Consider the following 21,646-nt stretch of genomic DNA (forward strand, 5'->3'; position numbering starts at 1 on the left):
CAGAATTCTACAAATTTGGAGAAATATTACGGATCAATTAATCTGAAGCAATACTGAAATGTTTGTTACATTAACTGCGAAGCAATATTTTTTCTTCGTTTTAAGTTTCACCTTCGTTCCTTATTTCCATCATAGAGACATTTTTGTTTTTAAATTAACTTTTGATTGTTTTTGTTTTAAAAATATAAACACTAAACTTTACATGACTATTTTGTTTCAAGGTGATGAAACTACAGAAGTTACATGATTTGTTGCTAAAAATGGGCATATACGTTTTACCCCAAAGTCCTCTTAAACTCTCCTTAAAAATCTGGAATTTTGTTAAACAAAGAGTCTATGGGTTGAGGTTAACCTTGTTTATAAGTTACTGTCCTATTTAGTCATATATGAACGTATAGAAAGTATAGACATTATATAATTATAGAAAACAGCATTAAACAAGTTTCAGATGTGTAGATAATATAATATGCAAGAATTCATGTCATTACTATTGTAACTTTTCTGCTGCATTATTGCCAAAAATTGGAAATTCTCATAAGAAAGTTTGCTTTCGTTAAATTTTACTTCGTGGACTTCAAAATGTTAAGATAACTCACATCAATTAACTAAAGAAAGTGTGGAAAAACCAACAACAAAAACAGAAGCGAACAAGAAAAGGCGGGATTTGATAATTGCAAGTGACAACTCCGGCAGGAAAATGAAAACCAAAGAAGATAAAAAAAAACTTCGCTATCTCTTTAAATTTTTTACCATAAATGAATGTGTGTCAATTGTTATGTTTGACTAAAGACGGAGAGGAAGAGACAATCACAACCCCCTCAAGGCAAATAATTTTCAATGGGTTTTTCGCTCTTTTTTTTAAGTTCATATAAAATACTTTTCGTAATAGAAGTTTTTTTTTGCAATTAAGATTATTTAAAATAATAGATAGGATTTCTGAATCAGCTTCAAATAGCGATTTTTTCGGCTAGAAAGCTGAAAATTGCTTTTAATTTTTCGGTTACTATTGATTGTGGTTTTACTTTTTACTAGATTGCCAAAAGGGTTGAGAGGGATGGAGCTATTATAAATCTCTAATTGGTGGTCTCTAATTTGTTTAGCACCTATTTCTTGCTTTCCTGCATTTTTACTCCAGAAATTGTACCGAAAACTTTATTTTTGGTTCCACATGGCACTTCATGATGAAAGTTTCGAGAGGAATATAACCATCAAGATTTTAATAGTACACTATTCATTCTTTACAGCCTTTCCATTCCGGAAAAGGCTATACTTTTGGGTGTATTATGGCACTTAACGATTACCTCATGGAGCCAAATCAATATATAAGGAATAAACATAAAGATATATTTCAAACAAGCCCTTGAATGCCTTTCCATTATGTTCTAGTCTCCCATGAGCGGTTACGAAAAAAATTACTTCAATATTTCTAATGCAAAAATTATCTTTTCTTGGTGTAAATTTCATATGAGTGGTTTTCAACCATGGCTTTCATTCCAATGGTATAGTTTTACGGTGTGATTTTCTGAAGGAGAAATTTTCCACGGGCGGGGTTTCGAGGGGATTAGTTTTCCACTGGGAGTTTTGGGGTGATTTTCTGGAAAAATTTTCCATGGGTATTTCAAACTGGCATGATCTGAAAAGCTATTAGAAAAAAAAGGTGTTTTTCAGATGGAAGTGTGTTAGGAATAACTTTTCAGCGGAATTGTCTGCAAGGAATTTTCTGATGGGAAATTTCAACGAGAATGGAGTTGTTTAATGTGAATTTTTATGGAGAAGGGGGGGGGGGAGGGTTCTGTGTGGAAGGAACTTTCCATTGAGGGATTTTTCGTGGGGGATACAATTTCTTATGGAAGGGAAGCTAGATTTCAAGTTTTGTAGCTGACATTAAGGAACAGCATTAAAACTTGAAACAAATAGAAATTCTTATGGATATGAGGATTCTAACCCCCTTCTTACACCTTTATCTTTATTCTGAAGTTTGATTTTTTATCCCAAGTCTCTAAGAAAGACACCTGAAACACAACGGCCGTTAAACTAGAACTATAAGAAGCTTTTTTAAAAGCAGTAAAAAACTTCCGCATGAAGAGCAAGGTATTGAGGAGGGGGCTACCCCTTTCATATATGGAATAACTTCTATTCGTTTTAAGTTTTAATGTTGCTCCTTAATTTAAGTAAAAAAAAACTTGTTTTGTCAGCGTAATCTCCAAATAATTCTTTAAAATCTTTAAAATTTGTATACATCCAGACTTTTTGCACCTCCGGTATAATCGATCAAACTGATTATTACCATATTTGAATAAGCTTCAAATGGAAGTTTCTTCTGATTATGTAGTTTTTTTTTTCAAAATGTATTTTTAAACTTTTGGTTACTTCTGGTCGTGGTACTCTCTTTTCTAGGTGGTACTCTCATGCTGCAACTATGATGTGTATTGACTCAGTTTGGCTTCAAGCTCTTGATAACACAAGTGTGCGAAAAAAGAAAAAAATAATTAGATACATGACATTTTTTTCCCGAATTCTATTTTTTAAAGGTCACATATTTTGAGTATGACTTCAAAACATTCCATCGCGCATTGATTTTCACAAATTGAAATCAAATATTTATATTTTTGCAAAAAATAAATTTTCTATCGAATATTTACGATTATTTATAACTAATCAAAAAAGTGTTTCCAATAGTTACAAACAGTTATGGTCTTCTATTTTTTCTTGTGAGGCCTCTTCTTCTTGTTTTTTCTTCTTTTTTTTTATTTGCATAGAATGTTTACAATGGAGCTTACAACTAATCAAATAAGTGTTTCCAGTATTTACAAACAATTTATTGTCTACTATTTTTTCTTGTGAAGCCTTTTCTTCTGGGGGCGCGTGAAGCGCCCCCAGCAACTAGGTGTTGGGGTGGCGCTAAGCGCCACCCCAACAGCTAGTATCTATATATATATAAATAAGTTGTCTGTGTGTCTGTCGAGTGACGTCACTGTCCGCATATGACGTCTGAATTATTTCATCATATACCAATTCAAAAACGAACGTATTCAAGCCGAAGTAGCTCAGTTGGTAAAGCGTTATGTTCCAGGTTCTAGGTCCAAGAGGTTCAAGGTTCGAACCATGGCTTTAGCAAAATAAAAATAAAAAAAACTAAAAACTAATAAAAAAACTAAACAAACTAAAAAAACTAAAAAAACTAAAAACTGAAAAAGAAAAAAAACTAAAAAAATAAAAAAAAGAAAAGAAAAGGTAAATGTAGTCAAGCCAAAGTAGCTGAGTTCGTAAAGCGTTATGTTCCTGGTTCTAGGTCAGAGAGGTTCAAGGTTCGAACCTTGGCTTTAGCATTAATACAAAAGAAGAAAAAAAACTAAAAAAGGTAAAAACTACAAAAAAAAACACTAAAAAAGAAAAAAAACTAAAAAAAAACTAATAAAAACGTAAAAAGAAAAAAGACTAAAAAAACTAAAAAGAAAAAAGAAAAAAAACTAAAAAGCTAAAAAAAAGGTAAAAACCCCCCCCCCCAAAAAAAACAAAAAGGAATAATAAGCCGATTTTATATATAGATATATATATATATATATATATATATATATATATATATATATATATATATATATATATATATATATATATATATATATATATATATATATATATATATTCAGTTTCGGTTACTATGTAGTTTTTATATAATTATATAATTTTTTTTTAGTTTCGGTTACTATTGATCAGGGTTGCTCCTTACTTACAATTCATTATCATGAACTGTTTTATTAACAACAATGATCTGCTGCAGGCGACAGTACACCCTAAACAAGCCCTCGGGTTGGCGAAGTTGAATGTCGTTTATACTCGGCTTTCTTCGCCTGATTCACCGCTAATATAGCAGTACATATACCCCTCAACTTATCCCAACCCCTAAGCCCAGTAGAGGATGCTCAATCTTTATAATTGAACCCAGCTCTGTTCTAATAGCACCAGGTTTCGTGCTATTCATTTGCTTGTAATTTGGATGGATTTTTGACTCTAAGATTTGATTTGTTGTACTAAACGTTTAATGTACACGATTTATTGAAACGTGATTTATGATTTTTATTAAAATGATTTGTTCGTGAGTTCGCCATTATGTTTATAAATAGCATTTATATTAGCAGGGAACACCTCAAAATGTGTAACATTATATTCTGAAATACTCCCACATTTGAAAAGCGACCATGTATCAAATTTGAAAGGATTCGAAAAAAAAAGGTATCCGTTGGGCATTGTTTGACAAAGAATTTCAAAAAAAATCTGAGCAATTATTGGCATCATTGCGACAGAAATCTTAAATATCCTAAACATTGTCAAGGATGCCGATTGGAAGGGGAAATTGACTCCTAGAATTTTTTAATTTCCTTCCCTTTTGCATCTTTGTTTAAAAAAAGCAAATTCTATAAAAATTACACCAAACTTTTTCATGTGTGAATCAGGAAATGGGGGAGGGGTATGGATTTCCGGAAGAGTGGAGGGTTACATTGAATATCAATTTTATGTCTAGAAGCCCTTGACAAGCAATGCTCGATCTCCTAGCACTAAAACTGATAACAATAGAAACGATAAAACTGATAACTAATAGAAAAGACTTTTCTTAAATTTAATTTCAGTAAAAACCAATCACCAGAACTCAATATTTATGATTGTTTAATGTGTGTTTATAATTTGTAGTGTATTGGGTGATGTTTTTAAATTCACCAAGTAGTGTGTTTGTTAAATCGTTACTTTTCTTCATTTTACCATGTGAATTGCATCTACTTAAATAGCATGCCCAGTTGCCACCCAAATAAAAATACTGTTGCAACATTTCTGAAGTATAATAGCTCCAGTTTCAAATTTCTCTTGATCATGTCAAAATAATCACATTCAAAAGAAGAATACACAAAACAAAACAATGAAAATAATTTTCTTTGGCTCTAGACTAATATCTCTAATGTTTGAGGTTTTTGCATTTCTTAAAGTTTTAAACTTAAAACGGGTAATGTATTTTTAATTTTTCTTCAAATAAGTTCTTGTTTTACTACTCAACAGAAACTGGTACTACACAATCGCATCTGGGAAAAGATACACCAGGAAAAGACCATAACCATTAATATCCTTCTCTGGAAAAATAAGAAATTTCGTACTTTTGTAGATGTGGCCTAGTGGTTTCATATATACTAATTTTCACTGTTTCATGATTTCCCATCAAGATCGAGTTCTTTGGAGCATTGTTGTGTTTCTGAATTGTTGTGGATTTTTCAGCACTTTAGAAAACATTTCAACAATACTTCCCGACCATGGGAATGATGCAATCTGGTGCATGAAACGTTTTTAACTGAGCTATCTTCTGAGCTAGCTCATGTAAATGGGTATAAGTATTTGTTTAAAAATAGAATAGATAGAGAGGCCTTCTTTGTAAATTTTAACGTATTTGTAAGAAAAGTGAATGATTATGATTTCCTTTATGAAGAAACGTCATTTGAATTTTTTGCTAGTTATCTAGATTGGTCCTTCAAAAATGTTATGTTGCACCCAATATAGGCCACCAAGTTTGGGTGCTAAACAATTTAAAAAAAAAATTCATGATGGGTTACTTTAATATTGATATTAGTAATGTACATAAAATACGAATTCAACAGTTTCAAATAATGCTGCAATTGACTTTGTAACAAGTTGTATGTCTGCAGGTTTGCTTCCAACATGCCACATTCTGACGAGAATTACGGAGTCATCAGCGTCGCTAATTGACAATATTTTCACAAGTTTTTAGACTCTGGGCTATAACGTTATTGTCGGAGACACTTCCAACCATTTTATAATCCTGTACGACCTTAAATTTGGACCGCCCTGCCTCCCTACGCCCTCTTCTTTGAGGACAAGAAGACTGGACGCTGCTTCGACTGATATAGCGAAAAGTTTACTGTCTCAAGCAGACTAGTCTCCCAGCTTAGAATGTGACGACGTGGACAAAGCTACTGAGTACTTCATCAACCAGTTCAAAATATTACTTTAATATGGCATGTCCTTCATTAAGCCGGCAAGCCAGACCTCATTATATATCGAAGAAACCATGGATTACAGCTGCTGTTCTGTCTTCTATCCATACCAAAAATAAGCTCTTCAGGAAATTCATGGCAGATCCTACGCATGAAAATCAGGCCAAATTTTGGCTGTACTAAAACTGTCCGACAAAGCTACTTTAACTAGCAAAGCAGTCATACTATCTTCATGAATTTCAAAATGCTGGAGGGTCCCCAGAGAATATTGGTAGATTATTAAGGAATGCCTTGGAAAAAACAAAATGAAAAACCTTCTGGAAGAAATATTATCACCAATAGACAAGAAAATTGTTAAAAGAAAGCAAAATTTTGTTGTGGTGTCACCGGAGGAGTTACTGCAAGCTATATACCAACTTAAGAATGGGAAGAATCAGAAGGTATAAATAGCTCGATCGATAAGTCTATTAAAACAGATAATCCCAAATATTACAGAATTTTTAGTTCATAGTACCAACTTATGTTTTTCAAGTGGATGTTTTCCAACTTGCTTAAAGTCTGCACGTGTTTTAACCCCGCATAAGGGTGATGACGCGATACATTCAACAACCTATTAACCAATCACGATCCTAGCTTCATTCGCAAAAGTAGTTGAAAATGTCTTTACAATCTCATAGTGATTTTTTTCGATAAGAGGGGATGTTTCAATGCTTGGGTTCAATTCAGTTTGGGTTTAAGGTCATAGCACTGAACATGCAATTCTGAAATTCGCACATTTTATACATGACACTTTAGGTAAAAACAAACTTCCGGCTACTATATTTATCGATATGAAAAGAGCATTCGATACTATCTGTCATTCAATTTTGCTTCGTAAACTAGAAAATTATGGTATACACGGACCTCCAAATTCTCTGATTGAATCATATTTTACTGGGCGTAGTCAGTTTGTTGATTGTGGAAATGCTACCTCTTCCCTACTAGTCAAGTTAGCGTTCCTCGGGGGTTTGTATTTGGACCTCTACTCTTTCTTATTTATGATAACGACATCAACAGGGCACAGGAATATCTCAGACTAAACTTCCTATTCGCTGACGATATGGCCTGCTCAATGTGCTTTGTTGATAAAATGTCACTTAAGAAGAATATGTTGGCAGCATTTGAGAAGATAGAAACTTGGTTAAGTGGAAAAGAAACTTATCTGTTAATATGTCGAAAACCAAGCATATGATTTTATGTCGTACTGGCCAGTCACTACCTGAACGTAGTACACTTCCCATTGATGAATTTACTTATTTAGAGCGTAAATTTACTATGATATATTTCGGTGTGTTAGTTGATCAGAATATGAGTTGGAAGGAACACATTGCTAAATTACGGATGATGTTGGGTAGTAATGTTGGAATATTGTGGCATTTGCAATATGTTTCTTAGGGCTACTAGATAGGCTACAAACGTACTATGTTCCCCAACCCATGCATATTAAAAGTCATCGTATGATTCCATTTCAATCAAGAGGCGCCGAAAATATAATTTTAAAAAGCGTCTGTAGGGGGGCTTTGGTAAGGCCACGGTCACACTTTGATTCTTTAGTCATACAAATAAGAGATTTTTGCACTGCTCGGGGTTAAGCAATCTCTACCTTTCTGTTGAAAAGCTTGGAAATAGGCAGGGGCGTTGCTCAAGCATTTTTATTGTGTGGGGGGAAGCAAACTCTATATCCAAATAGTCAAGGGGCATGGGCTATATTAGTTTTTTCTCCAAATTATTGGGGCTGGGGTAACTACCCTGCCTCCAAACAACGCCCCTGGAAATATGGTTGGCGGATGTTAGATGAATGACAGGCCCATGCTTGTTGTCCATTTACCACTTTTAATTTCATATGAAAGACTTTCTCTTGATTAATCATCAGAAGCAAATGTTTGCTTAAAAAGGACGATGTTTACAAAAAAAGTAGGGGAAGCTGATTTGACACTTGATTGCCCCCATGTGAACTGAGTCGGTTGTTCAATCTTTAGTAATAAAGCTACAAAATCAACTTACAAGAAATGTCTTCTAGCATGAAAGTGCTGAGTGTAAGATTCTCTGTTCAACAAGATCCTGTTGACTAAACAAAGGCACGATTTATAAATGACATGGAATTTCCCCCTGATCTGAATGTCTCACTTGTGCTACAGAGGCTAGCGTTGAGCTAGTGTCTGCACCATTGTTGTTTAAAATTACTGTTGTAAGGTCTGTAATATCAATCCTACATATTCTTCACTCTTAATTGTCAACGCAACCAAGTTAAGAACGTTTTATTTACAAGTAAATGATGACTTGGCTTGGGCTTCTCTTTCACATTCAGAAATTCTAAAGTGCATACCATCATTGCAAAAAAAGATGCTTCGTTTAGAATCTCAACTGTGAAGCTTAGAATTTTTGATAACTTTAGTTCAGAAGGACATCAACCAGCTTAACATCAGGGATATAATCTGAAACTACAACATTTATGCAATGGAAACCAGCTTGCAGCCCCAGGGGAAATTGTTGAATACATTCTACCAATAAAACCATCCAAGCAAGTTTGATCGATCCTCGAACAACCATGTCAACACAGTTAGGCTATAACAGTTGGGTTCTGTACTACTCTGTAACATTAGTACTACACAGGAAAAGGACTTTTTGTGCCAATAAAAACATGCAAAAGTAAATGAATACGATATAATAGACTTGAAAGGTTCGTCGTGGTATTTTTGTTTCTTCTGTGGTTTTTATTGTTTTTGACAACAGTCCTCCTTATGCGTTTATCGTTATAGTTATAAGTAAATACAACTAGAGCCCCATACGGAGCCACAAAGCAAATTGCTGAAAGCCTTCTACAGGCACTAAGGAGCAAAGTAGGCCTAGGGCTGAACCATTAAGATTCAGCAGGAGCTTATCTTTAAATAAAAAATAACGACTATAATTAAATGAACTCACAAGGCTTCCCGTTGCATTTTTCCTTTTTCTGTGGTCTAAATTGTTTTGGACAGTAGGCCTTCTTTACACGTTTACCATTACGATTATAACAGCCAATGGAACGCTTCCGTACACCTTTCTTTCCACATCGAGCATTGCACTGAAATGAGAAATAGTGAAAATTTTCTGTTCATTTTCAGTTTGAATGTCATTCTTTACTTTCAAAAAATGTCACTCGTTTTAATATCATATCAAGGTTTACCCTAAGCGCAAGGAGGGCTACCACCTTTCAAAAAAATCTTTAAATCAAAATTTAGCTTTTCCACATCAACACTCCAAGACCAAAAGTTTTTTAGTGTGTTTACGTTATGAAAGAATGTTTCTTGCCATATGATGAGCTAACATTCCCCAGTGATCCATCTCCAATCATGAGAGGTAACAATTCTTACCGAGACCATAGCGCAGTCACTTTACATTAAATTATAGAGCTTATCTAGAAAAAAAATTAAGTATGGAATTTGGTATCATTCGAACTGGAGCAAAAACTTTCTGCGCCATATAAGAAATCGACCAAAATTGGTTGAGGTAAAATTGACTGTTTTTTGTCTCTCTTCCAAAATGATGACTTTTTTCTTTAAAACAACTTGATTTACACATATAGAAAGTCATTAATAGGTTAAATCTGATATGTAGATCCCGAATTTACACTTTGTTTTGTTCTTAGCGCTCATGTTCATTCCAACTCCAGCCTGTAAATTAAGTGTCGATATAAGTCTGAGAACAGCATTGCGTGAAGTCGAATCCATACAGAAAAAAAAATTGGACTCCTAATCCAGAGAAGAAGTCATATCCAGGTCAATTTACCTCCACATCCTCCATCCTAAGCGTGACCACCCCAAATTCTTAAAATCTAATAAGAAAGTTCTCACAACAAAGCAAATCATCGATTTTAACTAGAACAAAAAATCAAATGTAATTCGAGACTGTAAAAGGACTAGATATTCATCACATTTACATAATTAATCACATATGTTCTTCATCTTTGATTTGGACCAGAGCATTACAGCAACTATTTACTTTGCAATATTTGCAAGCAATGTTCTATCGATGCCATTTTGATGACAGCTGAACTTGTCATTATCATAGGACCCATTACAACCTTAGAACCAAACTTTGCGACGGTGAGAATTTTTTTTTGGTGACGCTGGAAGATCCGTGAGGATAGGATACAGCATACCTTTCTGGAGTTTTACTCCCCAATTCTTAGGATCAACGGCAGGACTCTGAAACCCAACCCAACAGTGAAATTTCACTGCTGATGAAGTAGAAGGTAGATCTTGGGGATGGACGAATGTCTTAGGCGTTGTTTGTTTCTGCTAAAAGACCCAGTGTTGGTAACTGTCAAGACTGTAAGAAGATTTTGCACCTTGCAATATAGAAAGTGCAGCCTTTCCCGCTACTTTAATCTTTTCTTTCGAAGCCTCAATTTAAGAAAAACTTCATGCATTTGCCTTAATTCTTTATTGTCTCTCAGTTGTTTAAGTACAATGTTTTTGTTAAGTTCATGTACCCAGGAAGTTGTATCACAGCCAAGAATTGCGTAAGCAAAAGGAACCAGTTTGCAGGCTTCAGTCTGAATCTTCTTAACAATTGCCCCAATAACATCACGTGGCACCCGAAGTAGCTGCCTTAAGCTCACTGTGGAAGTAGATCTTGTGGTGCTCAGGATGACAATGACAAAGTAACAGCACAAAAAAATCGGTGTAAGGCTTATGAAGATTCTATGTCTTCAAACCCTCTACCGCTGCTAGTGCAAAAAGCAAGTCAAAATCAGGTTTAATTTGGATACTTCTCAGACTTTTGCCTCATAAATAAACAGAAATTACATTGATAGAACGAGCTTTATTCTTTTTGCACGAAGGATTATTCATCTTTTTTGGATGTCAGTTTCATTTCTGGCCTAAACATCACTTTCCGTGCAGTGACACGGATTCACTTAAGATGAATCATATCCTTTGTTGAAGCAGCGATGTTGTAGACATCAAGAACAATAATGACGTCTGGATTCTTGGGTGAAACACAGTTCTAATTTCGGTCTAAGATCTCCGAAAGAGTTTCTTTATTCGCTTAGGGAATCCTGTGAAGCAGAACTCTAAAACGTAGGTGCCAGTCAGACTAAGCTGTTCTTCAATAGCATCTTGGATTCACATTGTGTTTTGATTTCGTTCAACATTCCCTAATAGATTAAATTAATACGTTTAGTAGTTCTTGAGGTTCTGCAGATTAGTCTTTTGACGAACTAGATGCGCAGTATGTTTTAGTCAATTATAAGGCCTACTCAATACTCCCTGACAGTTTTACCTTAATGACATCGGATACTCCTGAGTGTATCCTTTAATATTTAATTAATATCATGTTTAAATTAAATAATATTTAATTAATAACAGTAGCATCTTGGATTCACATTGTGTTTTGATTTTGTTCAACATTCCCTAATAGATTAAATTAAAACGTTTAGTAGTTCTTGAGGTCCTGCAGATTAGTCTTTTGACGAACTAGATGCGCTGTATGTTTTAGTCAATTCTAAGGCCTACTCAATACTCCCTGACAGTTTTACCTTAATGACATCGGATACTCCTGAGTTTATCCTTTTGACACATTAGATACATTTGTTGTAATTATATTTAGTTCAGATTCACAGAAAGTTTCAATTAAATTCCCTTAGCTGCTATTGTAGATACAAACTTTCAGCGAAACGGATTCAAATGCCTTCTTTTTATTTAGTTTACCCCCTCTATCACTATCGGAGGTTTTAACTTAACAAAATCAGCCTTTTTGGACACAACCAGGATTCAGCATACCCTCTTTTACAATGGTAAAACCTAAACAACAACCAAAACCACCTTAACTCTCCATAAAAAAATAGGTAAAACAATGAAGAATTATTCTAAGACATTTGAATTTTTCTTAATTTGTTCTGTATATATAAAATTTGTCATTAGCAAAGCATTAAATTAAATAAGAATTACAATAAAATACATGCAATCTAAGTTAAAACAAAATTTTGAAACAGTCTGATAATCATCACTTCAAGGAAGTTCAATCCGGACTGAATAAAAAACACGAAATACGGCAATTCTTTCAGATAAAAACAAATAGAGAAGCATATTTTGAAGTGATTCTTGCTTTTTGGGCCGCCAGTCTAAAAATTCTTTTTGGTAAAGTTCATCGGCATTAACTATTGGTTTTGCAATATAATTTGTTAAATTATTCTTAATCATATTTGCATATTATACATTTGGTCAAAATTCCTGTAAATCTCAAATTAACTAAACATTATTATTTTTATTCCCTTTCAGAAAACTTGCCTAAAGCCCAAGTCATGGCTAGGTTATTTAAACAGTATTGCATGACGAGACCACCCCACCTTGCTATTCTTTTATCCTAAATTCATGATGCAAGATACTTTTAAGTGTTTTAAGTGTATGAATTCCACTATTCTTTAAGTTTTTAGTCCGCTTGCTTTGGTGTGTCAACTTAAGATAATTTGACCAAGGTGTGTCAATGGGACAATGGTGGGCACAGTAAGAGGAATCTCTGCAGAAACATGTAAATTAATGCACTTGCAGAAAAGAACAAATTGGAAAACTGCTCCGTATGTTAGAGTAACTTTCCATTTTCGAAAGACATCTGTATAGGTGATAAGGCTTGTATTGGGTTGTTGTGTTTTTTAAAAGCTAAGTGTGTTGTAATGTCGCAGGAAAAGTGTTGCAGAGAACATACAAGCTTTTTTTCCTTGCCATGTATACATAAAATAGAAAGCGCAGGTCGGAAAAGCTATTCTTCGTTGTGCCCACCTTTATTACGTATTTGTGGCATAGTGAACCTCTCGTGGACAGCTTGCAGTGAAGTATCACAAAAAGATCTGCCCTTTATATTAAGCCATGGTACCATGTTTTGCCAAAGGCGTTAGCGATGTCAAATGACAAGAGCCCGATCCTTTTGAAAGAAGTTTGATCCACTCATAATCCTGGGCCACTGTTTGAATATCTTTAAAAAATTTTGCAGAGTTCATATTGGCAGTCATCTAAGGGTTTATTCGACATCAGATACTGAAAAGTGTGAGGTTGCAAATACCTTCTTAAGGTTTCTGAATGCAGAAAAGGCGGCTGATAGGGCTATGTTAGCCTATGCCCTTTGATCAACTTCTGATTTAAGTATTAGAATGAAATGGGCAGATTTTCATGAGCAAAGAAAATTATAGAGCAACAACACATTCAAGAAAGCCATAATAAAAGTCCAGAGCAAAAATACTGTCTGGACCCCAAGAATTTGGTCATATGAGATAGATTATGCACTAATATGCCTTGGATATTACACGAAGTCAGATCCAACAGAGAAAATTTACACTTCCTATGCCGAAATGCTAGGAAAAGGTTTTGTAACGGTATCCTGCATTTTTCGCCTCCCCCAAAGCAGACCCAATCAAATGAATGTTTTCACACATGTCTTAAAATTGTCCCACATCTGCAATGCTCTTCAATATATGCAATAATGCAAAAGACAAGGTTGACCCATTTTGCCAATATTTAAGTTTGAAAGACCGTGTAAGCAGTACGCTTACTAATAAATTTTGGTTTGTAGTTAATTTCTAGTTAACCGACATTGTTACCATTCTTTCAAATTTCTCCAGAGTTGAACGTACATGTCAATGGAAATTTCATTTGCAAACAATTCCCGACATGCTGCATTACCTCACACCTGCTGGTCACATCACCTACACGAAGTCCGCGAGGCTGTACTAACGGCAGGTACAAAGCATACAAGCCCAACACTTTTCCAGTCTTTCAAAAAGGTTTACATGTTGTGAGAAGATCGGATAAATTTTGGGCCGGTTTATCTACAGATTTGGTCATAGAACAAGAACTGTTGAGAAGTCAGAAAATGGCAACCAGACTGACTTGAGGTATAGGAAAGACAGAAGTACTGAGACTTCAGTGGGTAACAGGATGTCAAACCTGTGCTCACGTTAATCTTCTCATGAAAGAACTGAGGAATGTTTCGAATCACAGAAGCGACCAACAAAATGAGTCTGTACAGTGACTGCAAAGACACACAAACAGTTATTGACTTCGTCGAGGAATTATATTCTTTCGAGGGTGATATACCATTACTTCGAAGCTTTGCTACTGGCATGACTGCTGCAGAAAATACGAATGACGACAAAGCCAGAGAAGCCGGAAATAAGATTTTTGATGGAGCAAAAGAAAATCTCTGAAGGAGAATTCGTTCAAACAGAAGGATCAGGCACTCCCTCTGAGCAAAAAATGGATAGAAAATCCACCATTTAGATCCCTCATTGCTGTTTCAGTGTTGTCTAATTATATCCAAAATGCTGAATATGGACCAGGAATCTTCATTTAAATATAAACTTTGGTCCTATCCTGCGTCACTTTTTGATGATTCTTGTACAAAATTAACCATTCCCTGGTCAACAAAGAAATATATTCGGAGATCACCAATATTAGAACTACTTTTCGGCCAAATACGGAACTATGTTTCACTGCATCGACAAAAGAGATGACTCGTCTTAGGCGAAACCGTCTCACTGGATGAGAAGTATTGTTCAGCCCAGATATGAGATTTACACCCAAAATGGAGAAATTTCTTTGGTACAAAAGAAATAAAACCCGTTTCATCAAAGTACTTTCTGATTATTTATGAAATAAAGGTCTGAGAACCATCCAAGCTAAAGCTGATACTTACTTGCTTATTGTACTTACAACGATTGAGTGTTCGAAGACTTGAGACACTGTAGTTATTGGAGACTATACCAGCTTCTTGGTGTTGTTACATAATCATTTTATTTCTGAGCACCATACGGTTTACCTGCACAGTGAGCCTAAGCCAACAACCTCAGGTGCAACCTGGGATATCAAAGCCATTGTTAAGAAGATTCGGTTTAAAACCTGGAAATTGCTTCCTATTACTCACGCAATGCTTGGCTACGGCAAAATTTCTAGTCTACATGGACTTGGCAAAGGGATTGCCCTAAAACAGCTGAAAGATAACATACAGCTTAGGTAAAGTAATCAGTATATTCAAAATTAATACTTTGAAAGAAGAGAATAAACCAGTGGGAGAGGCTGAACTTTCTATATTGAAAAATATGCCGAGATTTTTGGCAGTTACCGAATCTTCCACAGAAAGTAGCAACGTCTACAACTTCCGTCCATCCCCAAGATCTACTTCCTACTTCAGAAGCAGCAAAATTTCACTTTTTCCAAACCTATGATAAAGTACGAGAATTGGAATTCAGAGTCATGCCCTCGATCCTCAGAATCGGTGATGCTGACTTAGAACCGGCACGCTGTGCCCTATCCTCATGTATCTTCCAGTAGCACCAAAGAAAATTCTTACCGTCATGAAGTGTGGTAGCATGGGATCCTGTGATAGTGACTGGGTGACGCTTCCATCTAAATGACATTCATCGTGACATTGCATGCAAATTTTTAAAAGGAATTAGTGGCTCAAATGCTCAGGTCAAAATCGAAGATGAAGAAGACATGTTATTAATTAAATAAATGTGATGAATCTCCAATCATTTTGTATTTTCAAATTATCTGTAATTTTGTTGAAATTAAAATCAATGGTCTAGCTAGTAATGATAAGTTGCTTATTATATTCTAAGAATTCGAGGTGGTCACAATTAGGGTGGGGGAAGGTAAATTGACATGAATACGACTTCTTTTCTGCATTAGCAGCTCCATTTTTTCCTGTATGAATTCAACTTCGTGTAATGCTCTCAGACTTATATCGACACGTTATTTTTCGGGTGGAAGGGGGATAGGGGAATGGAACAGAAAATGAGCGCTAAAAGAAAAAAAGTACATATTCATGATCTGCGTACCAGATTTATCTGCTATTGACTTTCTATACGTGCATATTAAGTTCATTTTAAAAATAATTCATTTTAGACGAAAAGCGGTCAAAATCACCTCATCTAATTTTAAATGATTGTTCATGTGTTTTAGAGAATTTTTCCGGTTCGATTGATACCAAAATCAAAAGTATTACAATTTGTTTGAGGTTAAACCTTAGATTGACTGTACATATGGTTTTCTAGTAGTTTTCGGCAGCTTTTGCCTGACTTTCGAAAAAAGAAACTTGAATGGTGCAGGTGTGCAGAACATAGGACCACCAGTGTCACTACTGATGCTACTAGGGTGTTGTGTCACGGTCCCACGGATTCTGAGGGTTTTTCCAGTACTAATATTATAACCAGTGAGAGTAGAATAGGAGCATTACCAGTGGGGAGTGATTGGTCCATTATTTGACCCCAGGTACAAAGGCCTCTGCCACCAGGAATTTCTCTATTAATATCTCTTTGGAGGGGAGTACGTTCTCCGGTGAATATCTTAATTATGATAACTCCCATAATTCTCTCCTTAACCCTACCGGGTTTCAGGGAAAATAATCAGTACAAACGTAAAAAAGATAACTCACTTTTGTTTACCAATGTCAACTCCATTATTAGCTCACTGAACACAAGATGGGAACTCATAAAGTCTATATAGAGAAAAAACGTAAGATCGCGTCTTTCATCGTCAGGTAATGTGGTGGGCCAATGAAATTTATTGGGACTCAAAATGGGAATTTGTGCTGCCCATAAGTAAGCCTTGTGTTAAGTTGAATTATCTTGGCCTTCCTATTGGAAAAAATCTGAAGAAAACTAGGCTATTGATGTTAGAAAGTATGGAAACCAAAATCCGTCGTGCATATGGTGCAATTATTAGTTCTCAGTTTCATTTGAATAGAGCCCATCTTGCAAGGATTTACAATAGTGTCGTCCTGGCACAAATTCTGTATTTAGTACCGTTTTACCCTATATTTAGTGAATCTGACCATCTTAGGATGAAGCGCGTTTTTTTCAAGTTTGCTAGGTTTCAGTTGCGAGTTCCTCCGTGGACCCGCAACTCCTATTTGATGAAAAAATATAGGTTGTCTGGCTCGTGTGCTAAGATAGCTGAGCTGAATGTACACATGTGTAATAAGCAAACCGGCCATGAATGGCAAAATGTTGCTTTCTGACGTGGAATTATTTTTGTTTGTATTTTAGAATGCAATTACGATATGTTGTTTCTTTTTTTTTCAATGTACTCCATCACTTCATTATTTTGTATGATGGGTCATAAATAAATTCACACATACGTGAAAATAATGTTTTAATATAGAAATTAAGTAAAAAACTATTTGTTTTTTTAAGAAATTATAACATTGAAAATAGGCAAGCATCTATGGCTCCCCAAAGTAGCTCCTTGATTATTTCCCCTTAAAAGAGACCAAATAAACATTGGAGTTGGTAGAACCAATCTCATATTCCTTCCCAAATCTTTCCAATATGGCCCAAAACTCATTAACACCTGACTTTTTCAAAACCCGTTGTAATCTATTCAAGGCTACCTTATGATCATCTCTAGTTTTCCCTAATGAGTGCAAGGTCTTTTTATTACATCTATGCTCTTTTTTCCTCCCATAGTTTTGTAATACTTTTATAATTTCAAGACTCAAAATTTCACCTTCAAAGACTGAACTTTGAAATCACATTTATTTTTGAATGTGTTTTTTCTTTTTGACTTTTGTCAAACTTTTCACTTCAGCAAAATAAATCATCACTAAATAAGAACTGGACTCTGGTGTACGTCATCTCTACTGCATTTCTTTGTCGTACTCTCGTTTTATATTTCGTTTCTCTCTCTTAGTGTTTTTTTTTTATTTTAATAGAGGAAATAAATAGAATTTGGTTTTCAATATTAGACCAGAATTTCTCGAGCTTTCCACGGGAACAAGAGCGCGATATATTTGTTTTAGTTTTTCCCTAGCACACTGAGTTTCTTATCTTGGTATCTACTTGTCAGTGTCTCCCTTTCGGTATACTTGTCCTCAAATTCGTTTTCAAAACAGTTTTCCGGAACATCAATTTTACACATCAAATTTTTTTTATATAAGTTAGCCTAGCCGATTCCACGCCAGATTGTACTGAATTCTCAACATTTACAAGTGAAATATATAACTCACTTTTGCCAAACTCTAAAAAGTGTATATGCAGAAAATAGGCAAGGTCACCTCGATTACTATCATGTGACATGGTGAACTTCCAATAAAACGTCTTTCGGATAAATATAGACTGAAGATTTAACTACCACGAACTCAAGAACCGATCCAGGAGGAAGATCAATAGATAAAACCTTTTAAAACATCACATTTCTATGGGTGTCCTATCTAAGACTAATCAACCAATTATGTTTGTTGAATTCCCTGTCTTATTATCTTATTTAATAATTTTTGTATGCAAAAATTGCCAAAAGGATAGAAACTAGTGTGTTTTGCACTCCCCTCCCTTCTCGCCGTTCGACCTTTCAAATACTTTAACTTTGCTCCATAGGAAGATCTATGTTCTCTTTATCTATTATAGATAAATAATATATCAATAATATAAATATAATATAAATAATATAAGTTATCTATGTTCTCTTTACGTTTATATGACTCCTCACTTTCATGTAAAAATACGTGTGTATGTTTTAATCCAGTATCTAATCTGAAATATAACTTCTAAGTCTTGATGTAACCTAATCTAAAACAGTTTCGACTCTATACAAACTAATGTTTGTAGACAACAAGGAGACCTGGAACATCAATGTCTTTCTGATGACACAAAATTATGCGTTTATTTGCGTATTCTTTTTTATGCCTTGAAGTAAGCGGGAGGTTCTTACGATAGAGATGGTATAAAGTCATTAACTTTTACTATGATCTCAAGACAATACATACGCATCATCTTGTGGCCCCACATAATTCATCACAAATTTTAGATCAAGTCAGAACTTTCAGGACCAACTTTTTAGAGCAGTGGGGAGGGTAAGGAGGCCTAAAACTTATTATCTGAGGGAAACAGGCAAGATAAAGTCCCCGGGCCTTATGAACCATGTTATTTTTTGTGCCTGTCACCCGAAGGCTCTTAGGGTAGAGCAAAATATATTAAAATGCAGTTCCTACCTCACTCCAACTAGAGCTTCTCCAGTAAAATCGTGCATTACAGTCACCATTGCTGCAGCCTCTAGATGTCTCTGGCTTTTCTGTTTCATTGCATTGATTAACAACTGGGTCCAAATCCACCCATCCATACTCATTCACTCTATGACATTCTACCTTTCGAAGTTGAAAACCTGTTCCACAAGAATGGGAACACTGAAAATAACAAAAAAAAACATAGGAAAGCTTATATGTTCTGTCTGTTAGAAATAAAAACTTGGAGTAGCTGCTGGTTGCTGACTACAGTAATCACTAGCGCTCCCCCCTTATTTATTTTATTTTGCCGTATATTGTGTGAATATATTTTTTTTGTATTTATTAGTTATAAATTTTTTTTAATTAAATGCATTTTGTTTCAAAAAGAAGTTAGCAATACAGAGCTACTCAATCTACGAAACAATCTTTATAGAAATCTAGCATGATACCTACGAGTATAATTAATGGCAGCAATGATGCATATTGCCATGTTTTAATGATGGCTAGCATTCTACCATTGCAGCTAGGACTGAGGCTGAATTGTTAGATGTTGCTGGCAACATCTAACAATTTAGATATTCAACTTTTACAAATCTAAGAAGAACAATAATATCGTTTTATGGTTTTTGGAAGATGTACAAATGTTATCCAGGGGTAAAGAATATAGATTTTGGTAGTAAAAAGCTCTATAGATTGAACCAAAGCTGCGTAAACTGTTAAAATTGCATTGTTTTCAAGTTTATGAACTCGGCTAACTGTTCTCAACCGTCTAGGTTTTTTATGTTTTTGGGAAAACTGGTAGCATCTTTGTGTGGAGATTTACATGTTTTTATGCAGTTTGGGTGCATGAGTTAAAGCGAGACAAGTGACATAAATCAAAATTAGTGGCTATTGAGAAAGAAAGATGTTAAGTAAACAATTCTTACTTCATAATATGCAGAATTCTAGTTAATACATTTTGCAGGTAGCCCTACTATTATTTACACCCACAACCCCTAAATTGCAAATATAAAGACCAAAACCTATTTATTTCCAATACATTCCGCCACCCATCACTCTTGTTTTCTCGTTTCCTTTTTCATAGTTGATTCAATTTGTGGGTACACGTGTTGAAAGAAGAGAGACGCATTGTGAGAATACATGAGATAAATCTAATTTTTGCTCTATATTTGCTATTTGCTATATATCTTCCATTAGTGGGGTGTGGGGCTTAGCGGATCTGCATGCGAAAGGCGTCTATAATTTTCATGCATACTCTGAAGTAAGAATTGTTTTCTTAACGTGTTTCCTTCTCAATAGTCCTTAATCTAGACCTATACCAGCCCACCCCCTTTCCTCTTTTTTGCTCTTTTCCTTATTTTACTTGAATTGTTGTTTTTCCCCAAATGATAATAGACTCTGGGCATTGTTTTGATGTGATTAATAAACCCAATTATTGCTTCTTCTTATGGTATGACCAAGTAAATAACCTTTTCCTGGGGGACAGGACGGAGGAGAAACACGGCTATGCACCCAGATTCAAACAAATGTTTAGTGGACATAAAAAGCTGAAAGAAAATAAAAGAAAAAAATAGTTGATATTTGAAATTAGTCAGAAAGTAAAACAAGTTGGGTCAGTATTTGTCGATAATTTTCCATTCGTGGAGTGCTATTAGCGAAGGTTACCTTTGGTAATTTAACGAAGGTAAAACAGATTAATTGGATACCAAATTTACTTACAAAATTGACACAATTTTTTTTTTCGAAAATAGTCACTTTCCTCTGATCATTCCCCAGAAAGTCCTATCACGTATTCATTGTAAAGATACAATTAGGCTTATAAGCAGATGAAGAAAAAATGACCATATTTTCCGATAATAATTTATTGGCGAAGATATATTTTGGTAATTTAACGTAGGTAAAACACATTAATTGGATGGCTAATTCAGTTTTAAAATTGACACAGTTATTTTGTTGTTGTTTTCTTTTCAATAGTCACTTACCTCTGACCATTCCCCAGCACGCCAAGAAAAGGGGCAAGGTTTCGGATTGCACTTTTTTGTTGAACTTTTCTTGGTTAGTGGGTCACAGTAATCAAGGCTTATTCTTCTTCCTCCAGAATCAGAACAGTAAACATCCCGTGACTTAATGCCCTTACCACAAGATCTTGAGCACTATAAAAGATTATGTTAATTGTCTGATGTTCCTTTGAAAAGATAGAGTGAAAAGAGTTATAAAAAAGAGCTTTTTCATTGCTCTCTATTGTTTTAAATCTCAGAGAGTAAGACCAGAATAACAGACGAAGATAATACACCGATATTTGAGGTTAAATTTGAGACTAATAATGAACTGGTGAAGAGTAAATCCCATAAATTGGAATAAGTTTACCTTTAGGAAGGTTTAGCAAATCGAAACAAACTCAATATAAACAAATAAACCGATAGATAAAGACCAGGAATAATAAAAAATAATTTAGAAATGGAGACTGATGCCTTAAAAACCTGAAAAAAAATCAACCTTTGTTTCATTTTAAACTATTTATTAAAATACGTTTCAAAGGTTAACAGTACATGGATCGTCTTGGCATTTCAATTGTGCTGGAAATGGTATTACATGCTAAATAGTTAAAGGCTACTTTTTTACCATTGCTATACCGCATA

General features: G+C 34.8%; 1 protein-coding gene across 7 annotated transcripts in view; it reads right to left on the reverse strand.

Annotated features, from left to right (window-relative positions):
* LOC136031439 (A disintegrin and metalloproteinase with thrombospondin motifs 9-like) overlaps positions 1-21,646 on the reverse strand; it is a 364,806-nt gene that overhangs the window by 30,053 nt on the left and 313,107 nt on the right. For all 7 annotated transcript variants that reach the window (XR_010618512.1, XM_065711064.1, XM_065711037.1 and 4 more), the window contains 3 exons: positions 20,990-21,160; positions 18,996-19,187; positions 8,958-9,096 (listed from right to left, as the gene is read on the reverse strand). Coding sequence is in view for 6 of the 7 variants with exons in the window: in XM_065711064.1 (XP_065567136.1) it covers positions 8,958-9,096; positions 18,996-19,187; positions 20,990-21,160 (502 nt within the window). In the remaining variant the exon portion in view is untranslated. The remainder of the gene's footprint in view (positions 1-8,957; positions 9,097-18,995; positions 19,188-20,989; positions 21,161-21,646) is intronic.

Source organism: Artemia franciscana, chromosome 1 (genome assembly GCF_032884065.1).
Source record: "Artemia franciscana chromosome 1, ASM3288406v1, whole genome shotgun sequence".
NCBI classification, from domain to species: Eukaryota; Metazoa; Arthropoda; class Branchiopoda; order Anostraca; family Artemiidae; genus Artemia; species Artemia franciscana.